The following is a 23,012-nucleotide window of genomic DNA, read 5'->3' on the forward strand; positions in this document are numbered from 1 at the left end:
CCAGCTGACTCGGGCTTGCGAGGCTTGGGCTAAGGGGCTGTTTTCATTGTGGTACAGAGATCTGGTCTTGGGCTGGAGCCCAGGCTCTAGGATCCTGCGAGGTGTGGAGGTCCCAGAGTATGGGCTGCAGCCTGACCCCCAACATCCACACTGCAATTAAACAGCCCTTTAGCCCAAGCCCCGCGAGCCTGTCAGCTGGCATGGGCCAGCCGCAGGTGTCTAGCTGCATGGCAGACATACCCAAAAAGTGTGGTTATGAGCGGCGGGGGGGAGGAGGGAAGGTTATGAAGAGGAAGACGGGGATAGGGAATAACAAAAAAAAAAAAGTCTCATACTGGACAGTAGAGTCCTCATTTTAGCAACCATATCTACAAGACTACAGAAGAACTAAAACAAATTACCTCCATTAGTAAGAGGCGCTCTGATATGAAGGAACTGCTGCAAGTTATTGTTGGAGAGTAAGCAATTTGTTATACAGCAGCTAAATATTACACTGTGCAGGGTGCAGAAAAGTCGGATGGATAGATATTCCAGCTGCTAGCATCAGCATGAAGTAGAATAAACTTGTTCGGAAAATAATCCTTTTGCTGTCATTGCACATTTCCTTTTAGCTACACTTCCAAGTGAGAAAGCTTTGCAATTCTCAATTTCTAGTATATATAGGTATCTGCATAAACAAAAATGATTTATAAACATTTATAATGCAGTTAATCACTCACCCGCAAAACTCAAGCCCTTTTTTGGATGAAAACTACACTCTTTGTTTAATAAAAAATGTTTAAAAAAAATCCATTTAACCCTTAAAGTCTGAAATCTATGCAAGTACCAAAAAAAAAAAAAAATCAGTGTTTGGGCTGCAGTTCTCTTAATTCTTATAGAATATGGGCCATGTTGTGCTAAACCAACCGTCTGGAAACTCCTATAGGTCCCAGGTACAAAATACAATATTAAGTTACGCAATTCCCAGTTTGCTTGATTTTTTCTTTGTTACAGAAACTCAGGTTTGGTAGTTGAATTGTCTTTTTAAGTTACAAGACAAAAGACTGAGTTAATATACACACTGACATGGGACAGAACGGTTCCTTCAGAACCGTTATGCTTGATCATACTGTTATTTCTTCCAATTTTTAAAATATATCTACAGATGCTTATCTACTGCTCTGGCTGCATATCCCATAAGTCAAAAATTACAACATAAACAGAGACAAAAGGACTGCTCATAAAAATATCCACCTCCACTCACACCCTCCTCCACAGCCTTAACAAAAAGGGAGAAATTATGAGCTTTGCAGCATGCTCAGCAGTTAACAAATCTGGGATCTTGCAGACCAAGTGGGGGGAGTAGGTTCTAAACTCAAAGAACACCCTCTACCCCCAAAAATAGAGAATGCCCTCCCGACAGCTTCAGCAGCTCTGCTGATCTCACTTGTGGAGGTATACTATGAGGAAAGAGGGGTTTCAGACAACCAAGTGCCATGCCATTTAGGGATTTATAGGTTAGAACTCAATATCCTGAATTCCATTCAGAAGCTTATTGGCAGTCAGTAAAGTTCACAGAGCCCAAGTCTAGCACGCTCCGACTATGAACTCCACTTAAGTGGGCTACAGCATTCTGCATTAGCTTCAACTTCTAAACGGTTCCAAAATAAAAAAATTCCATTCAAAAATGTATTAAACAAATCTTTAACATGAAACCGTACAACATTCTGTGTATTAGAAAGCTAGCTTTGGAGTTGTTAATACAACTTTGTATGTTAGCAAAACTGGCATGTTTTCCATGGAGTTTACCAGGAAAGGCAGGATTTTTATTTTTTTTTAACTATTTCCTTATTACAATGGAAAAGTCAACTTCAGGAGCTTGTACATAAAAACTGTAAGTCAGCAGAAGCTGGTAGTGGTTTACAAATTTCTTTTTATGCTGTATATCGTATGTAACAGCAGCAATGAAAGAAAAATAATCTAAGGGCAGCAAATTTTTTGATGGAACTTTGAACATGGAAACTTGCAATACCAAACTGCAGAAGGTATCTCTCTGTCCACCAGAAATTGCTACAGGAGCACCTGATCCTTGCCATGCAAAATGGACACAGAAGTACCAACATACCCGATACCTCAGAGGTGTATTTAATACCACCATAAAATGACCTTACTGTGTAAAACTTCTTGATCATTCTGATTAAAACATACTTAGGTCTGAATTTTTTAAACTACTGTTGTTATACAAGTAACCACCACTGACTAACTGAAAGTAGAAAAATTCCCTCTTTACAGTGTTTACTTTTGCATTTGACAGCACTTTCTAGATAGCCACTTTTGAGGTTTCTCTATATATTCAGTTTGTCCTCAGTCTGCAAGGGTCTTCCAAACAGCAGCAAGGCAGACAGACATTTTTTTAAAAATAGGCAACTAATCACAGGAACTAACATCTACTTTTGAATCGGTTTTTATTTTATTTTTTTAATTGACTAAGCTACAAGCCACATCTATCTAGTAATTTTTGAGGCTCCCCAACATCTTGGTATGTGAATCCTTCCCAGATATTTAAAAACAAGAAGAACAGTGTCCCTTTAAATGGAAAGCTCTTTGTGCTATAAGGAATCACGTTTACATACACACACTTCTAGAAATACGGAGCATACTTTTATTTTAAAAGAGCAAGGTTCATTTCTCATAAAGTCACTAAACAGTGCATAACAAATGACTTATTTTGCAAAATACGCAGGTACAATATGCTCTAGTAAATATCCAACAGCAAGTTTCTCTGCCATAATAAAAGTTATTAATTCTTCACCAAACAATTTCATTTCATGGTTCAAGTATCTCAGTATTTTCTCCTGACCTTACCATGAAACTTCCTTTTCTGAACAGTCCATTTTTAAATTACCTAATAAAAAAACCCCTCTGCTAATTTCATGCATTATAAAGAAATACATTGCCTCTCATTTTGTTCATTGAGTAATGGAATTTCATATTTACAATCTTACATAAGTTGTTTCACAAATTCTGAACACTTGCTGGAATTAAAAAAAACCACGTCTACCAGACATGCCCATGTGTTTCTCCCCTTCCCATTACGCATGCTAGGATTTAGCAATTCTAAAATATTTATAAGACATGGAGTGACTCCTACTACAGAGAATATTTTTAGGCTCTAAAATATAAAGGAGAGTGTTACTCCATGAAGAAACAGTTTCAGGTCTCAGTGGGATAAAAACAGGTACAGACTGCTGAGCCACCTAGCTCAGGTTTAAACCCAACACATCAGTCCACTTTGTACACAGGGCTGCCTGGTGGGGGAGGGGAGGGGGGGGGAAGTGGGGCAATTTGCCCCACAGGGCCCCCCCATGAGAATATCGTATTCTATAGTATTGCAACTTTTTTTTATGGAAGGGGCCCCCAAAATTGCTTTGCCCCAGGCCCCCTGAATCCTCTGGGCGGCCCTGCTTGTACAGTCTTAGCATTCCAGCCTCCAATTAGGAGTTGAAGACACAACATTTTCAAAAGCCCATAAGAGACCTAGGAGCTTAAGTCCCATTTGCAAAGATTCTGTCTACACATTAAAATGTCCCGAGTGTGGATTCAGTTATACCAAAATAAAATTGCTTATACCAGTATAGTTCACTCCTGTACAGAAAAAGGAATAAGCACTATTAGTATAAGTTAATATAACTGCGACCACACCTAGGGCATAACCTGATATAACCATTTTGGTTTAAAAAAAAAACCCACCACCACCGCGCAACTTATCGTTAACTGAAACGGTTTTATTGATAGAATTTCCAAATGTAGCTCAGACCTTAAACACTTGTGAGAACAGCTGTGCAGATGACAGATTTTTTCAGTTCACAGGCAATTCCAAAAAAATCAGGGAAAAAAATTAGATGTGGGTTAACTCAAAACAGAATTTTTTTCAAAATTACTGGTGAATCAAAAAGTAAAAAAAAAAAAATTCAGTTGAATGAAATGCTTAATTTGACCTGAAATGTTTTGTTTTCACCTCTTTCCCTATTATTTACAAAATAAAATGAAAGGTGATTTAGTAATGAGAGTCAAAAGTTTCATTTTGAAAATGTAAATGAAACTTTTTTTTTATTAAGTGGTTTTCAAGTAAAACTATAACGAAAAACTACACAAATTAGTTGACCTGAACCTGCATTTTTTGCCAAAAAAATCAGCTGAAAAATTTCACCCAGCTCTACTTAGGGACCTAAATCCCACTGACTTTCAATGAGAGTCAGCCTCCTAAATCACATAGCACTTCTGAAAATTCAAAATCCAATTTTTGGAACAAGTTTCCTTGGGGGAGGGATAGCACAGTGGTTTGAGCATTGGCCTGCTAAACCCAGTGTTGTAAGTTCAATCCTTGAGGGGGCCATTTAGGGGTCTGGAGATTGGTCCTGCTTTGAGCAGGGGGTTGGACTAGATACCTCCTGAGGTCCCTTCCCACCCTGATATTCTATGAATCTGCGTTACTAACATGAACTCTGATTATTAAACCTGACAAATTTGTAAAGTCCTAGATCACTTTCATGATGAATGTTGTTTCCATTGTGTAAGACACTCTGCTTTGGTTAATGAAAATAGACTAGTCAGTTTCACTAGTTTCTAATCATTTTCTGCTTTGGGTTCTCCTGTACCAGCATAAAGCGAGGGTTGCAAACACTCACGGAATTTTTAAATCCAAACAGTTTTAATTTCCTTTTTCCCCGTAAGTCATGAAGGCATTTCTGTTGCTATTAAGCTGTTTGTTTGTTTTTCAGAAAAAAAGGTCCCTTTTAACAGGCAAATAAAGATAAAATAGGTGGAAGGGTAAATAAAACCCTTTTAACCTTTTCTACGCAAGATTTAACAATTGGGTAAATTAGCTTCTCCAAATATTTCCCCTTCCTGATTAATGTGTCAAGAACATAACAGGTTCAGATGACGAGAGAATGGCACTTAGGTCTGTATTCAATTAGCCAGAAAAGTTACCATCTGCCTTTTGCACAAAAGGCGGTTACATGAGCCTTAGAAAAGATTTTCTAAATCTTGAGGGAGCAAATCAAGTGTCTGAGTTTTGTTTTTTATTTTTTAATTTGAAACCAGCCCTCAATTGCCAAGATGTTGAGGCTCTGTATAAAAAAAACCCATCAAAACCTAAGAAATCATTCATGATATCTCATTAATACGTCCCTAATAGGATGAGTTTAGTATAAACTACATGCATTCCACTAGCTGAAAATATATTTGTCAGGTAATTTAGGCCCAAATTTCTAAAATAATTAGAAGTACAATAGAACCTCAGAGTTACAAAGTGACCAGTCAACCACACACCTCATTTGGAAGTGTAAATATGCAATCAGGCAGCAGCAGAGACTAAAAAAAGCAACTACTAAAAAAATAAAGGAAGTTTTAAAAAAAATTGGATAAGGTAAGGAAACTTTTTCTGTGCTTGTTTCATTTAAATTAAGATGGTTAAAAGCAGCATTTTTCTTCTGCATAGTAAAGTTTCAAAGCCGTATTAAATCAATGTTCAGTTGTAAACTTTTGAAAGAACCACCATCACGTTTTGTTCAGAGTTACGAACAACGTCTATTCCCGAGAGGTTTGTAACTCTTAGGTTTTACTGTATTCTTTGCAATACACAGAACAAAAAGTGTGAGTCTTTGCCCCCTCTAGTGGTTCCCACAAGAAAATAAAAGCCTACTACAGCTGCCAACTAAAGGAACTGTTCATTAGAATCCTACTTTTAGCACTTTAAGTCCAGATTCAGGCCACCTAACTACAATTGTTACATTTATAGATCTTTTTTGAATTTCATAATTCTCCTGAAGTATTTTCAACCCCCACAGCATTGTTCTAATGCAGTGGTTCTCAACCAGGGTCCCCCTGAGGATATGCAGAAGTCTTCCAGGGGGTAACTCAACTAATCCAGATTAGTGCTTCTCGACCTGGGGGTGTCACAGGATGGGCTTGGGGGGGGGGACTGCAAGTGCCGGGCCAGCATTAGGGGGTAGCAAGCAAGGCAATTGCTCAGTGCCCCACGAAGCTAAGTTGCATTATTCAGCCCCCTGCTGGGGCTCCAGCTTCAGACAAAAAACAGGCTCAAGTATCACACTGAAATGTAAATACAATATTTATATTCCAATCGTTTTATTTTTTAATGATATGGTAAAAATTAGAAAAAGTAAGCAATGTTTCAGTAACAGTGTGCTGTGATACTTTTTTGTATTTTTATGTCTGATCTTGCAAGCAAGTAATTTTGAAGTGAGGTGGGGTCCATGAGACAAATCAGATTCAAAGGGGTACAATAGGCTGGAAAGGTTGAAAACTGTTCTAATGTATGAGAACGTAAAAATGAAATTGACTCTACAGACCATTCCCAAGCTGAGCGAAGAGCAGAGTGAACGAGAGGTCGTGAAAAATAAAGAGATGGTAAAAATTCTTACCAGTTTAAAAAAGTGAGGTGGTAATGCAGGAAATGAAATTTAAAACATGATTTTTAGTTTGACAGTCCTTCTTAAATGAAAAAAGGTCAGAAATCGTAAATTTAAATGCTGTTTTCCACCAGCTACAATAAATATTTTATAAACCGCTTTGATATTACGTAGCACGTAAACATCAGCAAGGAGAGAGGATTTGTAGCCCATGATCAGCAGCAAAAAGAGCAGGATAAGGGGAAAGCAGACAGATACACTACATCAAAGTAAACACACCACTGAGCCAGCCACTTGCTTTCTGTGCTATCCTGCAATCAACAGCCTGACTTTCAAAACATTTCAGGGTTTATTCATGCCTCCGTGCTGCTTTACAATAATATTTTACTTTGACAAAGCCTCCCTTAAGGATTCATGCATTTAAAAAATGAAGGCGTAAAATCCAAAACTTTCAAACCAATGCCATTTTTGGCTTTACTAGCTACAGATGCTTATTATCCTGAAAGAAAGATTTCCCAGTATACAATTTACTTTGAGAATTTATCCCAGTAACATGAAACCCTTGAGAAAAAGATTTAATTAATTGCCCCATCGTTGTGAGGCTCTAAGTTGGATAAAAGCCATATCAAGTTATATAGACTCTTCCTTCAACACAGCCACTGCAAGACTGGGCCCTACACTGGACTCTCCAGTACTTTGCCCAGTCTCTTTTTGTATGTTCCAAGTAGCGAGGCTGCTGCTGTTAGGTTCCTAAACTGTCATCCGAGTACACCTCTACCCCGATAGAACGCTGTCCTCAGGGGCCAAAACATCTTACCGCGTTATAGGTGAAACCACGTTATATCAAACTTGCTTTGATCCACCCCCACCTCCCCCGAGCACTGCTTTACCGCGTTATATCCGAAGTCGTGTTATATCGGGTCCCGTTATATTGGGGTAGAGGTGTGTGCAACACCAGCTACAGCCATGATAACCCACAACTTTCCTGAGACCCTACGTCTTGCTCTCTACTCTCATCAAAGCATCTCTCCCCCCACGACCTGATTTCATGCAAGCTGGAGCACTTACTTTTATCGGAGGAGCCCTCCTTGCACTACTCAACCTGATGTAAGGGACTTGCTGAGCAAAGACTGGCCCTCTTGCTCCAGAAATGAAGACTTCCCTGTGATCTTTCCCCATCCTAAGCAACCAGGAAACACTTTAGAGTGCAGTGTTGGAAGAAAATTGCTGAACACTACGATCAAGAGATGACTTACCACGTCTATAGTTACAGGAGAGACAAAGATAGTACCACAGTACGGCATTCTAATTTAAAAGTGAACCATAATGAGGGAGCTCTTTCACATCCCCAAGTCTCCTCGTGCTCTAAATACAACCCCCATCTATCTCCTTAACAAAAAGCCAAGAAATCCTTCATATAAAAGAGAAACTAGGAGCACTTTTCCTTACAGTGCATGAACAATGGTCATTTATTACAGCAGGGGCAGGCAAACTTTTTGGCTTGAGGGCCGCGTCGGGTTTCATAAGTTGTATGGAGGGCCGGTTAGGGCAGGGGGCCGTGGCCCAGCCCCCACCTCCTATCTGTCCCCCCCCCCCCCGACTCCTGCCCCATCCTGCCCCTGACTGCCCCCTGCCGCCCCATCCAACCCCCTCTCCTTCCTGACTGCCTCACCGGGACCCCTGCCCCCATTCAACCCCATCCACCCCCCGCCCACCACCCCGAACTCTCCTGCCCTCTATCCAGCCCCCCCTCCCCGCTCTGTGCCCCCTTACCGCGCTGCCTGGAGCACTGGTGGCTGGCGGCTCTACAGCCGCACATCCTGGCTGGAGCCGGGCCACGCTGTTGCGACCGCACAGCACAGACTGGGCTCTGCAGCTGCGCTGCCCCAGGAGCTCACAACCCCGCTGCCCAGAGCATTGCGCCTGCGGCGGAGTGAGCGAGCTAAGGCTGCGGGGGAGGGGCTGGGGGTGAGCCTCCCAGGCCAGGAGCTCGGGGGCCAGGCAGGACGGTCCCGCGGGCCGAATGTGGCCCGTGGGCCATAGTTTGCCCACCTCTGCATTACGTGACAAAGGCTACTGCATTATTTCAACCTGGAGCAAGTCTTCTCTCAGCTTTGGCTACTAGTGCAATTTTTAAAATTTTCACTGCTTAAACAACTATTACAACATGCACTTTACAATGTGGCAGGTCATCTTGAAGTCAGAGCAAGATTTTAGCACTCTCGCTAATGGTGATGCCACCTTTTCTGATAACCATTCCCTTATTTCTGGCTCAAAGCACTGAGTTTCTCCCTACCCTGTCCAGGGCCGGCACCAGCGCAGCAAGCAGGTGTGTGGGGCGGCCAAGGGGAAGAGGCAGCACGTCCGGCTCTTTGGCAGCGGGTCCCTCTCGGAGGGAAGGGCTTGCCGCCGAAGAAGAAAGCGGTGCGGTGGAGCTACCGCCAAAGTGCTGCCGATGGCGATTGCAGCCCCCCCGGCGCCGCTTGGGGCGGCAAAAACCCTGGAGGCGGCCCTGACCCTGTATCAAGGCTGCTTTTTGTGCAGAAATATTTGTTAAGATAATTCCACCTGTCTGAATTTATGTTATAACCCTAACAAAAGTCTAAAACTCACTACAAATGGGAGAAAAGGGATCATAGATTTTCAAGGACAGAAGGGATCACTGTAATAATTTTATGTGACCGCCTGCCTAACAGGCCATAAATTTCACCCTGTAATTTCTGCATCAAGCCCAATAACTTGTGGCTGAACCAGAGCACCTCTTTTAGAGAGAGACACCCAATCCTGATGTAAAGATTTCAAGTGATAGAGAATGTACCACCTCTTTCATAGATTGTTCCAGTGACTAATTACCCTTGCTGTTAAAAGTTTATGCTTAAAACCCCCCAAAAAACTTGTTAATCACTTTGAGTTAGAGCTCTAAAGTTTGATGCTTTAAAAAAAAAAAAAAAAAAAACTTATGTCAGCTACACATTTTATCTATTTCACTGTGGCCATGTCAGTGTCACCAACATAAAGGCCAAATACACACAGACACCTGCCCAAACCTGGGGCAGAGGTAGCTCCTTTACTATTATTTTCAGGGATTTGTTATACATGCATGCTACTGTACTCACCCAGCTTTTCCGAGGTATAAAATATGCAACTGAAGTATCCATTTGACCAAAGAGTTGTGATCTCAAGGAAAGTTAATTTGTTAAATCAACCACTTTTCAAGCACTGAAAAAATTAACAATTAGGAATACATGGCACATGAACCAGTCTGAGAACCACTGCATAGTGATTATGTGTTCAAACTTTCCTTTGCTCAATAATTTTTTTGGCGTCAAGCAAACCCTTAACTGTGAAGTCATTTCAGATCTGATCGCTAAACACAGTATCATGTACTTGAAAAAGAAAAGTCAACTTGTTTTTATCTTTAAGACTCTGCTATAGGACTTGTTTACAGATTTATTTGAACCCCAAGGGGAAAATACGTTTAATAGCGTGTGATGGGACTTTTAACAATAATTGTCCTACAGCAGTACCACTAATTGCCAGGGAAAACATAAATCATTAAGCAAATCCATTCTCCTATTTTGAGATCATCTCCACATCTTTCACATCAGAACCATTTACAGAGAGAATTCAGAGAATGCCCTCTTCCTGTGGAAGCCTTGATCATACTCCAGCGCTTAAGATGAAACATGTCTTATATCCAGCTTGGGGCTTGACCTACTGTGCTCAGAGATTAGGTCTAATGAAAATGCAAGGCTTTGTCAAGTCAAACAAGGGACAACTCTCATTAAGAAATAACTTACAAAAGAGCAACAACTCCCAACTGCGTGTGAAACATCAGAGGAGCAGCAGTTCACTGAACTTGCTAGTAGTTGGTTCCCACTCCTCTATTGGCTCTCCAAGGCAAGCACATCCAATTAGCCTCCAGCAACCCACGGGTGTTACTTTAGACTGAACTTGCACAGGTTTAGGAAACATCTGCACGTGGAAGACGCTGTAAGTGCCACAGAGCAGAGCTGCTAGGAAGCTGAAGGTATTTTCAAAGGGGAAAGGCAATAAATTGACAGAACACGGCGGCTGACTTGTTACCATTTTAAAAAAGTGCTAAAGAAGGGGGCTCAGCACAAGAGTGGGCTAAGGTGTAAATACCTCCAAAAGCCAGTGAGCGATCAGCCCTTCCTTTGCTGAAAAACCGAAGAGGAGACTGATGCTGCCTTTCTAACAGATGGAACGGCAGAGGCGCCACAGCTCAGGAAACAGGGCTAAGAAGCGCGTAAAGCACTATGTAAAAAGGTATCTTAAAATGGTCACAAACACGGCCACCGTTTACTCCTTCCCACAACGAGCCCGAGGGCACGCCGCAGTAACCAGCTCCTGACCTGGGTGCCTCAGCACCACTGTGCATAAAGGCCAAGCTCAGTTTTAGCAATATAACAGTTGACCTCCTTCCCATGCTGCAGTCCAGCTACTTCAAATGTTCTCTGCAGACAGCTCACTTGTGTCCGCTGAGTACAAAACAGGTGTAAGCCATAAACATGCAAGGGTTTTGATTCCTGACTGTCAGAGGTGCTGAGCACCTCCAATGCTGGAGTTGATAAGCAGGCTACTCAAGCCATTGCTTTCCAAGACAACAGAAGCCACAATTTATAAATAAATGTTTTTTATCTTCATGCAAGAATACGTTGGTCTTTAATCCTCCAGTGTGGAAGGGCAGAGGCAGGACAAGATTCGTAGTGGTTTCAGGGTGCACGCATGGACATGCAAGATGCTTTTCAATTCCTGATCTCTAGCTCACAAGCTTTTCCTAGATCCCAAGGCCAGAAGGGACCACTGCAATCATCTAGTCTGAACTCCTGTATAACACAGGCCAGAGACCTGCCCCACAATAATTCCTACAGCAGAACTTTTAGAAAAACATCCGATTTTGATTTAAAAGTGGTCAGTGATGGAGAATCCACCACAACCCTTGGTATATTGTTCCAGTGGTTAGTAACTCTCATTGTCAAAACATACACCTTATTTCCAGTCTGATTTTGTCTAGTTTCAACTACCAGTCACTGGATTTTGCTAGTCCAGGGGTCGGCAACCGGTGGCTCGCGGCTCGCCAGGGTAAGCACCCTGGCGGGCCGGCCCGGTTTGTTTATCTGCCGCGTCGGCAAGTTCGGCCGATCGCGGCTCCCACTGGCCGCAGTTCGCGGTCCCAGGCCAATGCGGGAGGCAGGAAGCCGCGGCCAGAACATCCCTCGGCTCGCGCCACTTCCTGCCTCCCGCATTGGCCTAGGACCGCGAACCGCGGCCAGTGGGAGCTGCGATCGGCCGAACTTGCTGACGCGGCAGATAAACAAACTGGGCCGGCCCGCCAGAGTGCTTACCCTGGCGAGCCGCGAGCCACCGGTTGCCGACCCCTGTGCTAGACCCTTTCTCTGCTCGACAGAAGAGCCTATGACTGAATATTTGTTCCTCGTGTAGGTACTCACAGACTGTGATCATATCACCCCTTAAGCTTCTCTTCGTTAAGCTAAATAGATTGAGCTCCTTGAATCACCTCAAAAATGAGGAGGTTAGTGAAACAGAAATTAAAAGCTACAGTACCAAAGGTAAAATCCCTGCAAGCTGAGTGGAAACTTTTTAAAAGACACCATAATAGAGGCTCAACTTAAATGTATACCCTAATTTAAAAAACATAGTAAGAGAACCAAAAAAGAGCTGCCGTGGTTAAACAACAAAGTAAAAGAAGCAGTGAGGCAAAAAGGCATCCTTTAAAAAGTGGAAGATAAATCCTAATGAAGAAAATAGGAAAGAGCATAAACTCTGGCAAATGAAGTGTAAAAACATAATTGAAAGACCAAAAAAGAATTTGAAGAACAGCTGGACTCCAAAAGTAATAGCAAAAAATTTTTAAATACATCAGAAGCAGAAAGCTGCTAAACAACCAGTGGGGCCACTGGATGATCGAGATGCTAAAGGAGCACTCAAAGACGATAAGGCCATTGCGGAGAAACTAAATGAATTCTTTGCACCGGTCTTCACTGCTGAGGATGTGAGGGAGATTCCCAAACCTGAGCCATTCTTTTTGGGTGACAGATCTGAGGAACTGTTCCAAATTGAGGTGTCATTAGAGGTAGTTTGGGGACAAATTGATAAACTAAACAGTAATAAGTCTCCAGGACCTGATAGTATTCACCCAAGAGTTCTGAAGAAACTCAAAAGTGAAATTGCAGGACTACTAACTGTCATCTGTAACCTACCATTTAAATCAGCTTCTGTACCAAATGACTGGAGGATAGCTAATGTGATGCCAATTTTGAAAAAGGGCTCCAGAGGTAACCCTGGCAACTACAGGCCAGTAAGCCTCACTTCAATACCGGGCAAACTGGTTGAAACTATTGTAAAGAACAAAATTGTCAGACACGTAGATGAACATAATTTGCTGGGAAATAGTCAACAGGTTTTTTGTAAAGGGAAATCATGCCTCACCAATCTACTAGAATACTTTGAGGGGGTAAACAAGCATGCGGACAAAGGAGATCCAGTGGATATAGTGTATTTAGATTTTCAGAAAGCCTTTGACAGAGTCCCTCACCAAAGGCTCTTAAGCAAAATAAGCAGTCAAAGGATAAGAGGGAAGGTTCTCTCATAGATTGGTAACTGGTTAAAAGATAGGAAATAAAGGGTAGGAATACATGGTCAGTTTTCAGAATGGAGAAGGGTAAATAGTGGTGTCCCCCTGGGAACTGTTCTGGGCCCAGTCCTATTTAACATTTATAAACAATCTGGAAAAAAGGGTAAACAGTGAGGTGGCAAAATTTGCAGATGATACAAAACCACTCAAGATAGTTAAGTCCCAGGTAGACTGCGAAGAGCTACAAAAGGATCTCACAAAATTGGGTGACTGGGCAACAAAATGGCAGATGAAATTTAATGTTGATAAATGCAAAGTAATGCACATTGGAAAACATATTCCTAACTATACATATACAATGATGGGGTCTAAATTAGCTGTTACCACTCAAGAAAGAGATCTTGGAGTCACTGGGGATAGTTCTCTGAAATCATCCACTCAATGTGCAGCGGCAGTCAAAAAAGCAAACAGAATGTTGAGAATCATCAAGAAAGGGATAGATAATAAGACAGAAAATATATTGCCTCTATATAAATCCATGGTACGTCCACATCTTGAATACTGCATGCAGATGTGGTCGCCCCATCTCAAAAAAGATATACTGAAGTTGGAAAAGGTTCAGAAAAGGGCAACAAAAATTATTAGGGGTATAGAACGGCTTCCGTATGGGACTTTTCAGCTTCGAAAAGAGGCAATTAAGGTGGGAGATGATAGAGGTTTATAAAATCATGAGTGGTATAGAGAAAGTAAATAAGGAAGTGTTATTTACTCCTTCTCGAATTGGGGCCACCAAATGAAATTAATAGGTAGCAGTTTAAAAACCAAACACAAGAAAGTATTTTTTCACACAACGCACTGTCAACCTCTGGAACTCCTTGCCAGAGGGTGTTGTGAAGGCCAATACTATAATGGGGTTGAAAAGGATGCTAGATAGATTCATGGAAGATAGCCATTGATGGACCTATTAGCCAGGATGGGCAGGAATGGTGTCCCTAGCCTCTGTTTGCCAAAAGCTGGGATTGGGTGACAGGGGATGGATCACTTGATGATAACCTGTCTGTTCATTCCCTTTGGGGCACCTGCCATTGGCCACTGTAAGAGAACAGGATACTGGGCTTGATGGACCTTTGGTCTGACCCAGTACAGCTGTTCTTATGTTCTAATCTCACTGTAAGGCATTGTTTCTAATCATTCCAATCATTCTTATGGCTCTCCAATTTATCAACTTCCTACATGCATCCGACGAAGTGGGTATTCACCCATGAAAGCTCATGCTCCAAAACGTCTGTTAGTCTATAAGGTGCCACAGAACTCTCTGCTGCTTCTTGAATTGTGGTCACCAGAATTGAACATAGTATCCCAGCAGCGGTTGCACGAGTGCCTAGTTGAGAAGTAAAATAACTTCTTCTCCTACTCAAGATTCCTCTGCTAAGCATCCAAGGACTGCATCCAATCCTCGGCAGTACAGAGGCCAGGCCAGGCCCTGCCTGGTAGCCTAGTATTTAGGGCTCCTCACTATCATATTGGTTGTTCAGAGTCAGAGTAAATGCTGTAGACAGGGAAAGGATTAAGGACAGGAATGGGGATAAGAACAGGTTCAGGACTTCCAGCTCACCTGGCTAGATTTTAGCATGCACAAGATCTGTAGTTTAGTTTAAAGAGATGCCATGTGCCGTGCAGAAGTCCTATTCTTGCTACTCACTGGGAGGTTCTGTGGAGGTAGAGATGCCATGTTGCATGTCAAATTTAGGGAGAGGCACAGCAACAGAAATAAAAAGATACTTGCAGAAGCAGGCTGGTACCTAGTGACCCACAGAGATGTCAGGATACAGTAAACAGTTAAAATCAGAGCCCTGAAAGCCTCCCCTTGTAGCAGGAAGTTATCAATTACCAATTATGTTTTGTGTTGGTGGAGAGGGGAAAGTGACAGTGAGATCAAAGAACAAAAATGTTCTGCCAGAACCTGTTTGGATGAAAGATCCCCGCAAGAATGGAAGGAGCGTGTGGAATTTTCCTTTTGTTTACAGACATACAGAGGTCACTTATTACAGTACCAGTTGGCCTCTGGAGACGCTAGCTCCCTGTGTGGTGAAGAACGGGTTGTGCCCATGTGCATGGTAGAACAGTTCTTGGGAGACACCTGCTGCCCATGCAGGGAATTCAGAATATTTATAAATTGAGTTCATTACGACAACCAATATGTGCTGAAGTCTTGGATCACACACAAGAGAATCAAACTGAGTATTTTTCAGACGATAAATAGGACAATTTTGTAACTTGCGATCAAGATTGTCAAGTGATTTGTGGTAACCCCATTTTTGGGCACCCAGCTTTTGGCACTTTTAAGAGGCCCGCTTTTCAGAAGGTGTGAATTCATTTTTCTTTGACTTACTGGCATTCTGTAAAGAAAGGTCTTAAATGGTAAACTCCTAAAATTAAAATAAACACACAATTAAACCTGACAACATGCTGCATGTCTACTCACCCCCTTCTTATCTATTCAAAATGCCACTGCTAAACTCCTCTTGGCTCACTGCTCTAAGTACATCACCCCTTCTTTTTAAGTCCCTCCACTGGCTCTCCTTAATCCACTGCATCAACACAAACTTCCAGTCTTTTCTGACAAAGCCCTCCACATTTTAGCCTCACCCTACCTATATGCCCCATTAGCTTATTGCAAGGTCAATTCCGGCCTTTGCTCCATCAATGACACCAGCCTCCATTGCCCAATTCTCTGATAAGCACTTCTGTGTTTTCACCCACATCGCCCCTTACGAGTGGTGAAAGCGACCAGGCAAACTCCAGAAAGCCATCACCTTGTTCTCCTCCAAGTCCTTCCTCAAAATTCACTTCTTCCATAGTGTATTTGGGTAAACAGCAACCTGACAACTGCAAGGCAGGGTAAAGCTGCAATCATTCCACTGGCCAGCTAAGAGTTCCATGTGTCCTGTTATATTTGTGATCCTGTCTCCCAGACCCTACCCCAACCTCCTTGTTTGTCTCCTCCACCTGCTACGTCTTTGTCTTAAAGCCGGTCCACTCTTTGGGGCACAGCCTGACATTTGTGATAGGTTTGAACAGACTAGCACAATGGGGCCCAACCTGGTTACAGCCTTTTACATACTGCAATAAGTGTTAAATAACGACGCAGGTATTTTGTCTTCTGCTTAAAATAGCCAATAAAGTAATAATACTTTACACTAATATTTTTCACCTCCGCTTCTCAGAGGACTTTACAAAAGCAAGTATCATTACCCCATTTTAAAAACGGGGAGCACGCACCAAGACAGCCAAGGCCACACCAATAAGTTAACGGCAGTGCAGGAAGTAGAACCCAGATGACTTCCAAATCCTTTTAGCCACTAGAAGATAATGCTGTCATTCACACCAAGGCCTGCACTACTAACCAATGATCTGGACAGTAACTCTCTTGAACAGTCCATGCTGAAGCAGTGATTTTTACAGGGTCTTTTTATTGAAATACTTGCTGTTAATAAGATGAAGTGATTCCTGTTTAGAAAGCAGGCGTGGACGTGTCCCCTTAGGATTGGCCATGCTGCCTCTAAGGCCTAGTCTATACTGGGGGGAGAGGGGAGGAATCGATCTAAGATACACAACTTCAGGTACGAGAATAGCGTAGCTGAAGTTGACACATCTTAGATTGACTTGGATTGACTTACTTCGCGTCCTCACGGCGCGGGATTGACAGCCGCCACTCCCCCGTCGACTCCGCTTCTGCCCCTCGCCCTGGTGGAGTTCCGGAGTCGACAGGGAGTGCATTTGGGGATTGATGTATCGCGTCTAGACGAGACATGATACATCGATCCCCGATAGATCGATCTCTACCCAGGGATCCAGTGAGTAGTGTAGACATACCCTAACACAGGGGTCCCCAACCTTTTTAGGTCCAGGGACCGGTTTCGTTTGCCGGACCCTCCGCAGGCGTGCCTGCGGGAGGTCCAGCTGAGCCGCGGGACGAGCGCTCCCTCCGCAGTCGTGCCTGCGGGAGGTCCGCTGCTCCCGGGGCTCAGCTGGAGCTTCCGCAGGCACGACTGCGGAGGGAGCGCTCGTCCCGCGGCTCAGCTGGACCTCCCGCAGGCATGCCTGCGGAAGCTCCACTGGGTCGGTTCGCGGCCCGGTTTCTAAGAGGCCGCGGACCGGGGGTTGGGGACCCCTGCCCTAACAGACTGAGTAAATGAACTAGAGTGGAATTGGGGACTGTACTGAACCCAGGCCTCTGGGGTTCTGTCTACACAGCCAGGTGACACGGACTCACAGAGCTCGGCCTGCTTAGTAACTTATGTTTAGTAAGCACATCAATCCCTGCATTGTTTTTAGAGGTTTCCCCTGTGATGCTTTTGTCCTAAGAATCAATGTAATCTGCTTTGTGAAGGCTGGTTAGTAGCTTGTGTAGCCCCCAGAAAAAGAGTAAATTATAGGTGCTGGACCCCAGTTTGACTTGTTGGGGAAATCACAGTGAGATGCAGAGAGACTAAGTCTAACCCCCACTCCAACGTGAATGTAGAGACACACCGGTCGCTGCCTGAAAGGGGTGACTGCTAGGACACCTGAAACCTTAGAGGGCCCACAAGGAGGTTACGGGTGGGGTGCGTTAATGGGGCTGATAACCCTGAAACGGTGTTCCTTCACAAAGTGCGTCTTCTGCAGCCACATGGGAGGCCCTTAATTAAAGCTCTGCCTTCCCAGGAGTCGATTCTTTAAGGCTTGGAGCAAAGCAGAGACAACATGCTCAGCTCTGGGGATAAAAAGTGTTCTACGTTGCTGAAGAGGACTACTGCCCATAGAGAAGCAGCTCTCCTCAGCCAGAAAAATAGCTGTGCGTGGAAGTGTGGGTAAACAAACAGGAAGTCCCAAAAAGCACCAGAGATAGGCTGCCCGGGGTGGGGGGTGACGCGATGGGAGTACTTCCATGCAAAGGCTGACATTAAAAGCCTTTATTCATTTATTTAGATACTTTCACTGATGGGAAATTAGCTCACATCACAATTATGCCTAGGATGGTGATGCTACCAGCAAGCTTAGTAACTGGGCAAACATCCTCTCTCTGGTTTACTTATTAATAAGCAAAGATTGTTTTCACTCACTATCCCCAACACCTTATTCTATTAGTGTGAGCGTTAGGTTTAAAAAAAAAAAAGACACAAGGGAAGACGAGGGTTTATGGCAAAACACAGGACTGAGAGCAGCAGATTCAGCTCTTTTATAGACTTGCTGGTATGATCTTGGATAAGTCACATCACCCCTTATGCCTCAGTTTCCTTCACTGTAAAATTAGGTTGACACATACCTAACTCACAGGGTTCTAGTCTAAATTCATTAAGTGATTTGAAATCGCCAGACAAAAAGCATCATAGAAGAGCAAAGTATTAGTAATGAAACCTTACTTAGTATAGCACATTTCACCCAGAATTATCTCCTGTGCTGTGCAGACTGCGGACCCACTCTCTAGACTTGGGCATGCAAAGGTGGGATTTAGGTGCCTAGAAGGGGATACCAGTACCAATATACAAGAATGATAGTCCAAGTCTGAAACTTGGCCTCCCATGTTAATATATGAATGAAAATGTCAGGCCGAGTTTCCATCTTCCCAAGTTGATAAATACACATGCCTATGGCATTGTAAAGTGCTACCTACAGAATCGGCATGAGAGTGATTTGAAGTTAGAAGAAGATGGCCAAAAAATATTTGCTCCTACTAATTTCAGAAGATGAAAGACTTACTTGAAAGTACATGTCCCATTTTGGCATTACAGTCTGCATAACTAAAAGGTGGTTTTAAAATGTGGAGGTTATTTTTCACAAAGTCTTATTTTCAAAATAATCTCCTTCCTTCAAAAAGTTAGTTCTAGAGAAGTAACTGCTTCCAGTAACATTTTAGGCAGTCATCAGGCAGACACATTTGTTTTGGAAGTGTCATCTCAAGGGTGTCTAGTAAGAGACTGTATATTCGACTTTCAATTAACTTTATCTTGCAAACGGAGTGAGGAATTCAAGTTTTCCAACTTCATCTCACTCTACTCTATTCAGGCAATTGGGCCATATGTCTGGAGATCTCCTGAACAGCTCATTAAGTTGTCTGCTGAATATTTATTTAGAAAGTCTACTGCTATAAATGATTGCGGTTTCTTAAAAAAAAAAAAAAAAAAAGTAGTTACTTTATCCAACATGTACTGAGCAAAACTGCCGTTCAAGTCTTACCCATCCATTATTTGATACAACCAGATACATTCCCTAAATCACACTCCCTGTAACTAGACTTCACTCGCTTAATTCCACTTGGCAACTCGCTGTGGAAAATTTCAATAAGAGTTTAATTAAAGACACAGAAGTTTTACATGCTACAGCGTCTCAGAAACTTACTTTAATCCACTATTTCCTCGTACACAATGAGCCAGAGGCTACATACGTTATATCCAATGGTTCCTGTAAAGCTCCCAAGAGTTGGTACCAGCTCAGAGAGTCAATTTTTATTTTCTTCATACTTTGCATATTAGATTTAAGCCAACTTCTCCTTAAAACATGTACAGAAACCGCAGCTTTCCACACACCCCAAAAGTCAGTCAAAGCCACTTAGAGGAAATACAAAATCCTACATCAGGCAAAGGTTTTTACTGAAGTATACATTTTGCCCCAAAATGTCATTTCCCATGTGTAGATTCACCGTAACAGGGCACTGTGCAGTTTCAGATTACTTCTCACAAGGGACCACACCACCACTCACAACGCAAGGTTGTGCAACTCATTTTTTCTTCTATTTATATCTCATCCCAGTACATACCAATACAGCCACTGGTCCATTAAATTCACAGCAGATGGGTTCTACTACTGACCCAGATTTCGTTCTCCCATTATTCTGTGTGTTTCCATTGGCAACGGATTCAGTTAGTGAGATGAATGAAGCACACATGCTTTCAAAAAACATCTCCCAGACAAATCAAATTGAAGGCTGAAGAACTGATGGAGTTAGAAATTGTACCTGAACAGAATGAACCCCAGTGACTCAACTGCTGCCCGCCTCACATCATCGTTGACATCACTCACCTATTAAAGAGGAAACAAGATGTTAAGAGAATGGTTCAAGCCCCCAACATTTCGCGTCAGCTCTCATGCATGTGATTTGATCTGGGATATAGGCCTGAGATTACAGAACTAGAAAAATTAACGGTTACATTCAGTGAGGTAACTGATCCTCGGCTGAAACAGACTCACAAAGAACTACCATTCCCACACTGTGACATGTTTTAAGTCCTATTTTTTTGGGGTCATAGACCTATTAGTCGCAAAGAGCTGATGGCCTCCATATTTTAGAGGCTACCCTGTTTCTGCTCAGCACAATGAATTATGATGAAGGTTATCTGGAGCAGATAAGCAACTCTTTGGCCCAGCTAGCAAGTACTCTGGGGCTGCGTTCCACTTTTTAGCATAGAGTTGCTTTAAGCAATATTGGAGTTTCTTTATTCTCTTGCTAAACGTCTCTTAGCTTTTAATGTTTGTAAACCCTACAACTTCTAATCCTCGTGTTTCCATTAAGCAAAGAGAGGCCACTCATTCCCTTTACATCACTATTTTAGATTAGAATATTAACATTACAGCTACCGAGTTCTGTCAATGGACTGTGTATTTGCTGCCACCACCCCAGCTATCCCGTTACCTGCCCCAGACTCCGCAGAACTTACAGCAACATGCAGCAGACGTCTGATTGCCTTGTTGTTCCCTGAGCCACAGTAAGCCATAGCTACAGTGTACATTCCTGAACGACGGAGGATTGGATCCTGGAAGACACAGAGAGTGCTTCAATATTTATAATTCTACAGACACAGCTAGGAGTCAGAAGTTCAGTTTCCAAGTCTACTCAATTCCTGGGCTCTGAAGCTGCCAACAGGGGGGAAAACGGGCTATGGGCACCTGTCTACTAGGCATGGGACACGCCACAAAACAGCCATCAGGTGGGAATGCCATTTGGCACTAATGACCTAAAGGCAAAAAGTATCATGAGCTGTGAATCGTCCAACCTTTTCAGAATAACTTTACTGACCACTGCCACACATCACCCAACAGGTACATCGACACATTCAGTTATTTAGAAAAACTTTTCTGGTGAAAGCAGTCACCTTAACCAAAGCTGGAGATTTCAGAAGGGAGTAGGGGGAAATCTCTGAAACAGACTGTGACGGTATCAAAACGCAGACACGCTCACCTTATCTCTGCAGAGACTCTCTATGAGGGCATCTGCTTCCTCCATTCTCCCATACATCACCAGAGCAATGCCAACAGCCAGGCCCCGCAAGATCTTTTCATGCTGCGTTTCCTGTGCGTAGCCAACCATGTCCTCAATAGCCTGAGCATTTTTAGATCCCAGCATTACCAGACCCAATGCCAGACCAGCTGCTTCACCTGCACAGCAGCAAAAGAGAATCAGTAAAGAATGCAGAGCTCCCAAAATAGGCTAATATATCAATTCCGATGTAAACACAATACCCAGAGGCCCCTTATCCTACTGAGATACAGGCCAACACAGAGTTTCCAGACACTGTGCCCAGCAGACCTGCTGCTCAGCAGGGTGTTCACTCACTCACAAAAGCTACAGGAAAGACGCTTCTAAAGCAAAATTGCGACTGCATACCGATGATGTTTACACAGAGCCGCACTAGCAGAAGCCTCAAATAGACAGCAGTATAATAAAATCACTCCCTGGGAAATACTATAAAGCTACTTAAAAGGTAGAGTCCTTAAAATGAAGACGCTGCTGCATTAACAATCACTGTGAAAGTGCATTTGATTATATGCCCATATCACGTTACTAGCCAGCCCATGAGCCTTGGGGTTAACGATTTGGCCTCCCAGGTTCAACGTGTTTCTCATGCCTGTACGCATGCAGATCATCTCATAAGCTTTTCTGTTAACCTAAGCCAATGCAGTAGTGGCCTTCATGAGCCCCTCCACGCAGCCTCTCTTAGCCAAAGAGATCTGGCAGGAGTGTGGGGTTAAAACAGGTTAAAAAAAGTGTAAGGGGAGAAGAGTTTCTTTGAGGCCCCATGACTGAAATAAAGGACTCCCTAAAAAGAAGCATCAGGTCACTGAATCAGAGTCCCTGCAATTCTTAGGCTAATCTTCTTATGGCAGTGGCAGTCTCTTGCTAGGTGTCTGTACAATACCCAATACAATGAGGCCTGCAGGCATTACCTGCAACAAAATAAAAAGGCCTTGTAGGTCATGGAAAGGCCAGGACAGAGCTGCACAGTGGAAATAGTCTATATTACTAGCAAGGGCTCATGTTTTAGAAGCAGCATCTTTACCTGTCACTGCATCATCCTGGTAGAGGTTTGTTTTCAGCAAATCATACACATCCTGGCGTGCAGTCCCCATGGCAGCCAGACCCAGACCCAAGCTACCACCATGTCGGACAATCTACAAAAAAGCACAACCATTTTCCTTACTGCTCAATGTATTACAATGGGAAGGTGTCTACTTCGGCTGAAGAAGCCAGAGCTTTAAGCTGGAAACCATTAGTGTATGGCCCTCCCCACAAAAACTCAAATGAACTGTTGCCCCTAGTTATGAATCCCAATTTTACTTTTCCAGCCAGCCCCAGCCAATCGTTTTCTCTGATCAAGAAAACAGCTGTGTTCCCAAAGCCAGCTCAGAGATCTGCCCAGTACGGGGTGCTACAGGCCCAGTACACCAGATTTTCTGAGGATTTATTTTTAGCACCTCTTCCCAAGGAGTTATTTAAACAGGGCCACCATTGTACAGAGATATGCCACGGGCAAAATGTGTTGCACCAATAGACCCTGACTGGAAATTTATACAGGTATTCATAAGGCCCTCATCACCTTGTATTCTCTGAAGGCACCAAGGAGCAATACAATATAAAATAAAGCCCAAAATGAGTGTGATCTTTCCAGCTAGACTGATTCACAGACCTAGTGGGAAACTTAGAAGATACCCTCAAAGAA

The 23,012-nt window shown here is 43.1% G+C and overlaps 1 protein-coding gene across 2 annotated transcripts in view; it reads right to left on the reverse strand.

Annotated features, from left to right (window-relative positions):
- PSMD1 (proteasome 26S subunit, non-ATPase 1) overlaps window positions 1-23,012 on the reverse strand; it is a 129,196-nt gene that overhangs the window by 85,836 nt on the left and 20,348 nt on the right. For both annotated transcript variants that reach the window (XM_045030085.1, XM_045030084.1), the window contains exons 13-16: window positions 22,353-22,464; window positions 21,254-21,450; window positions 20,733-20,828; window positions 20,033-20,097 (exon numbers count right to left, since the gene is read on the reverse strand). In XM_045030085.1, the coding sequence (XP_044886020.1) occupies window positions 20,033-20,097; window positions 20,733-20,828; window positions 21,254-21,450; window positions 22,353-22,464 (470 nt within the window). The remainder of the gene's footprint in view (window positions 1-20,032; window positions 20,098-20,732; window positions 20,829-21,253; window positions 21,451-22,352; window positions 22,465-23,012) is intronic.

Source organism: Mauremys mutica, chromosome 9 (genome assembly GCF_020497125.1).
Source record: "Mauremys mutica isolate MM-2020 ecotype Southern chromosome 9, ASM2049712v1, whole genome shotgun sequence".
In the NCBI taxonomy this organism is placed as follows: Eukaryota; Metazoa; Chordata; order Testudines; family Geoemydidae; genus Mauremys; species Mauremys mutica.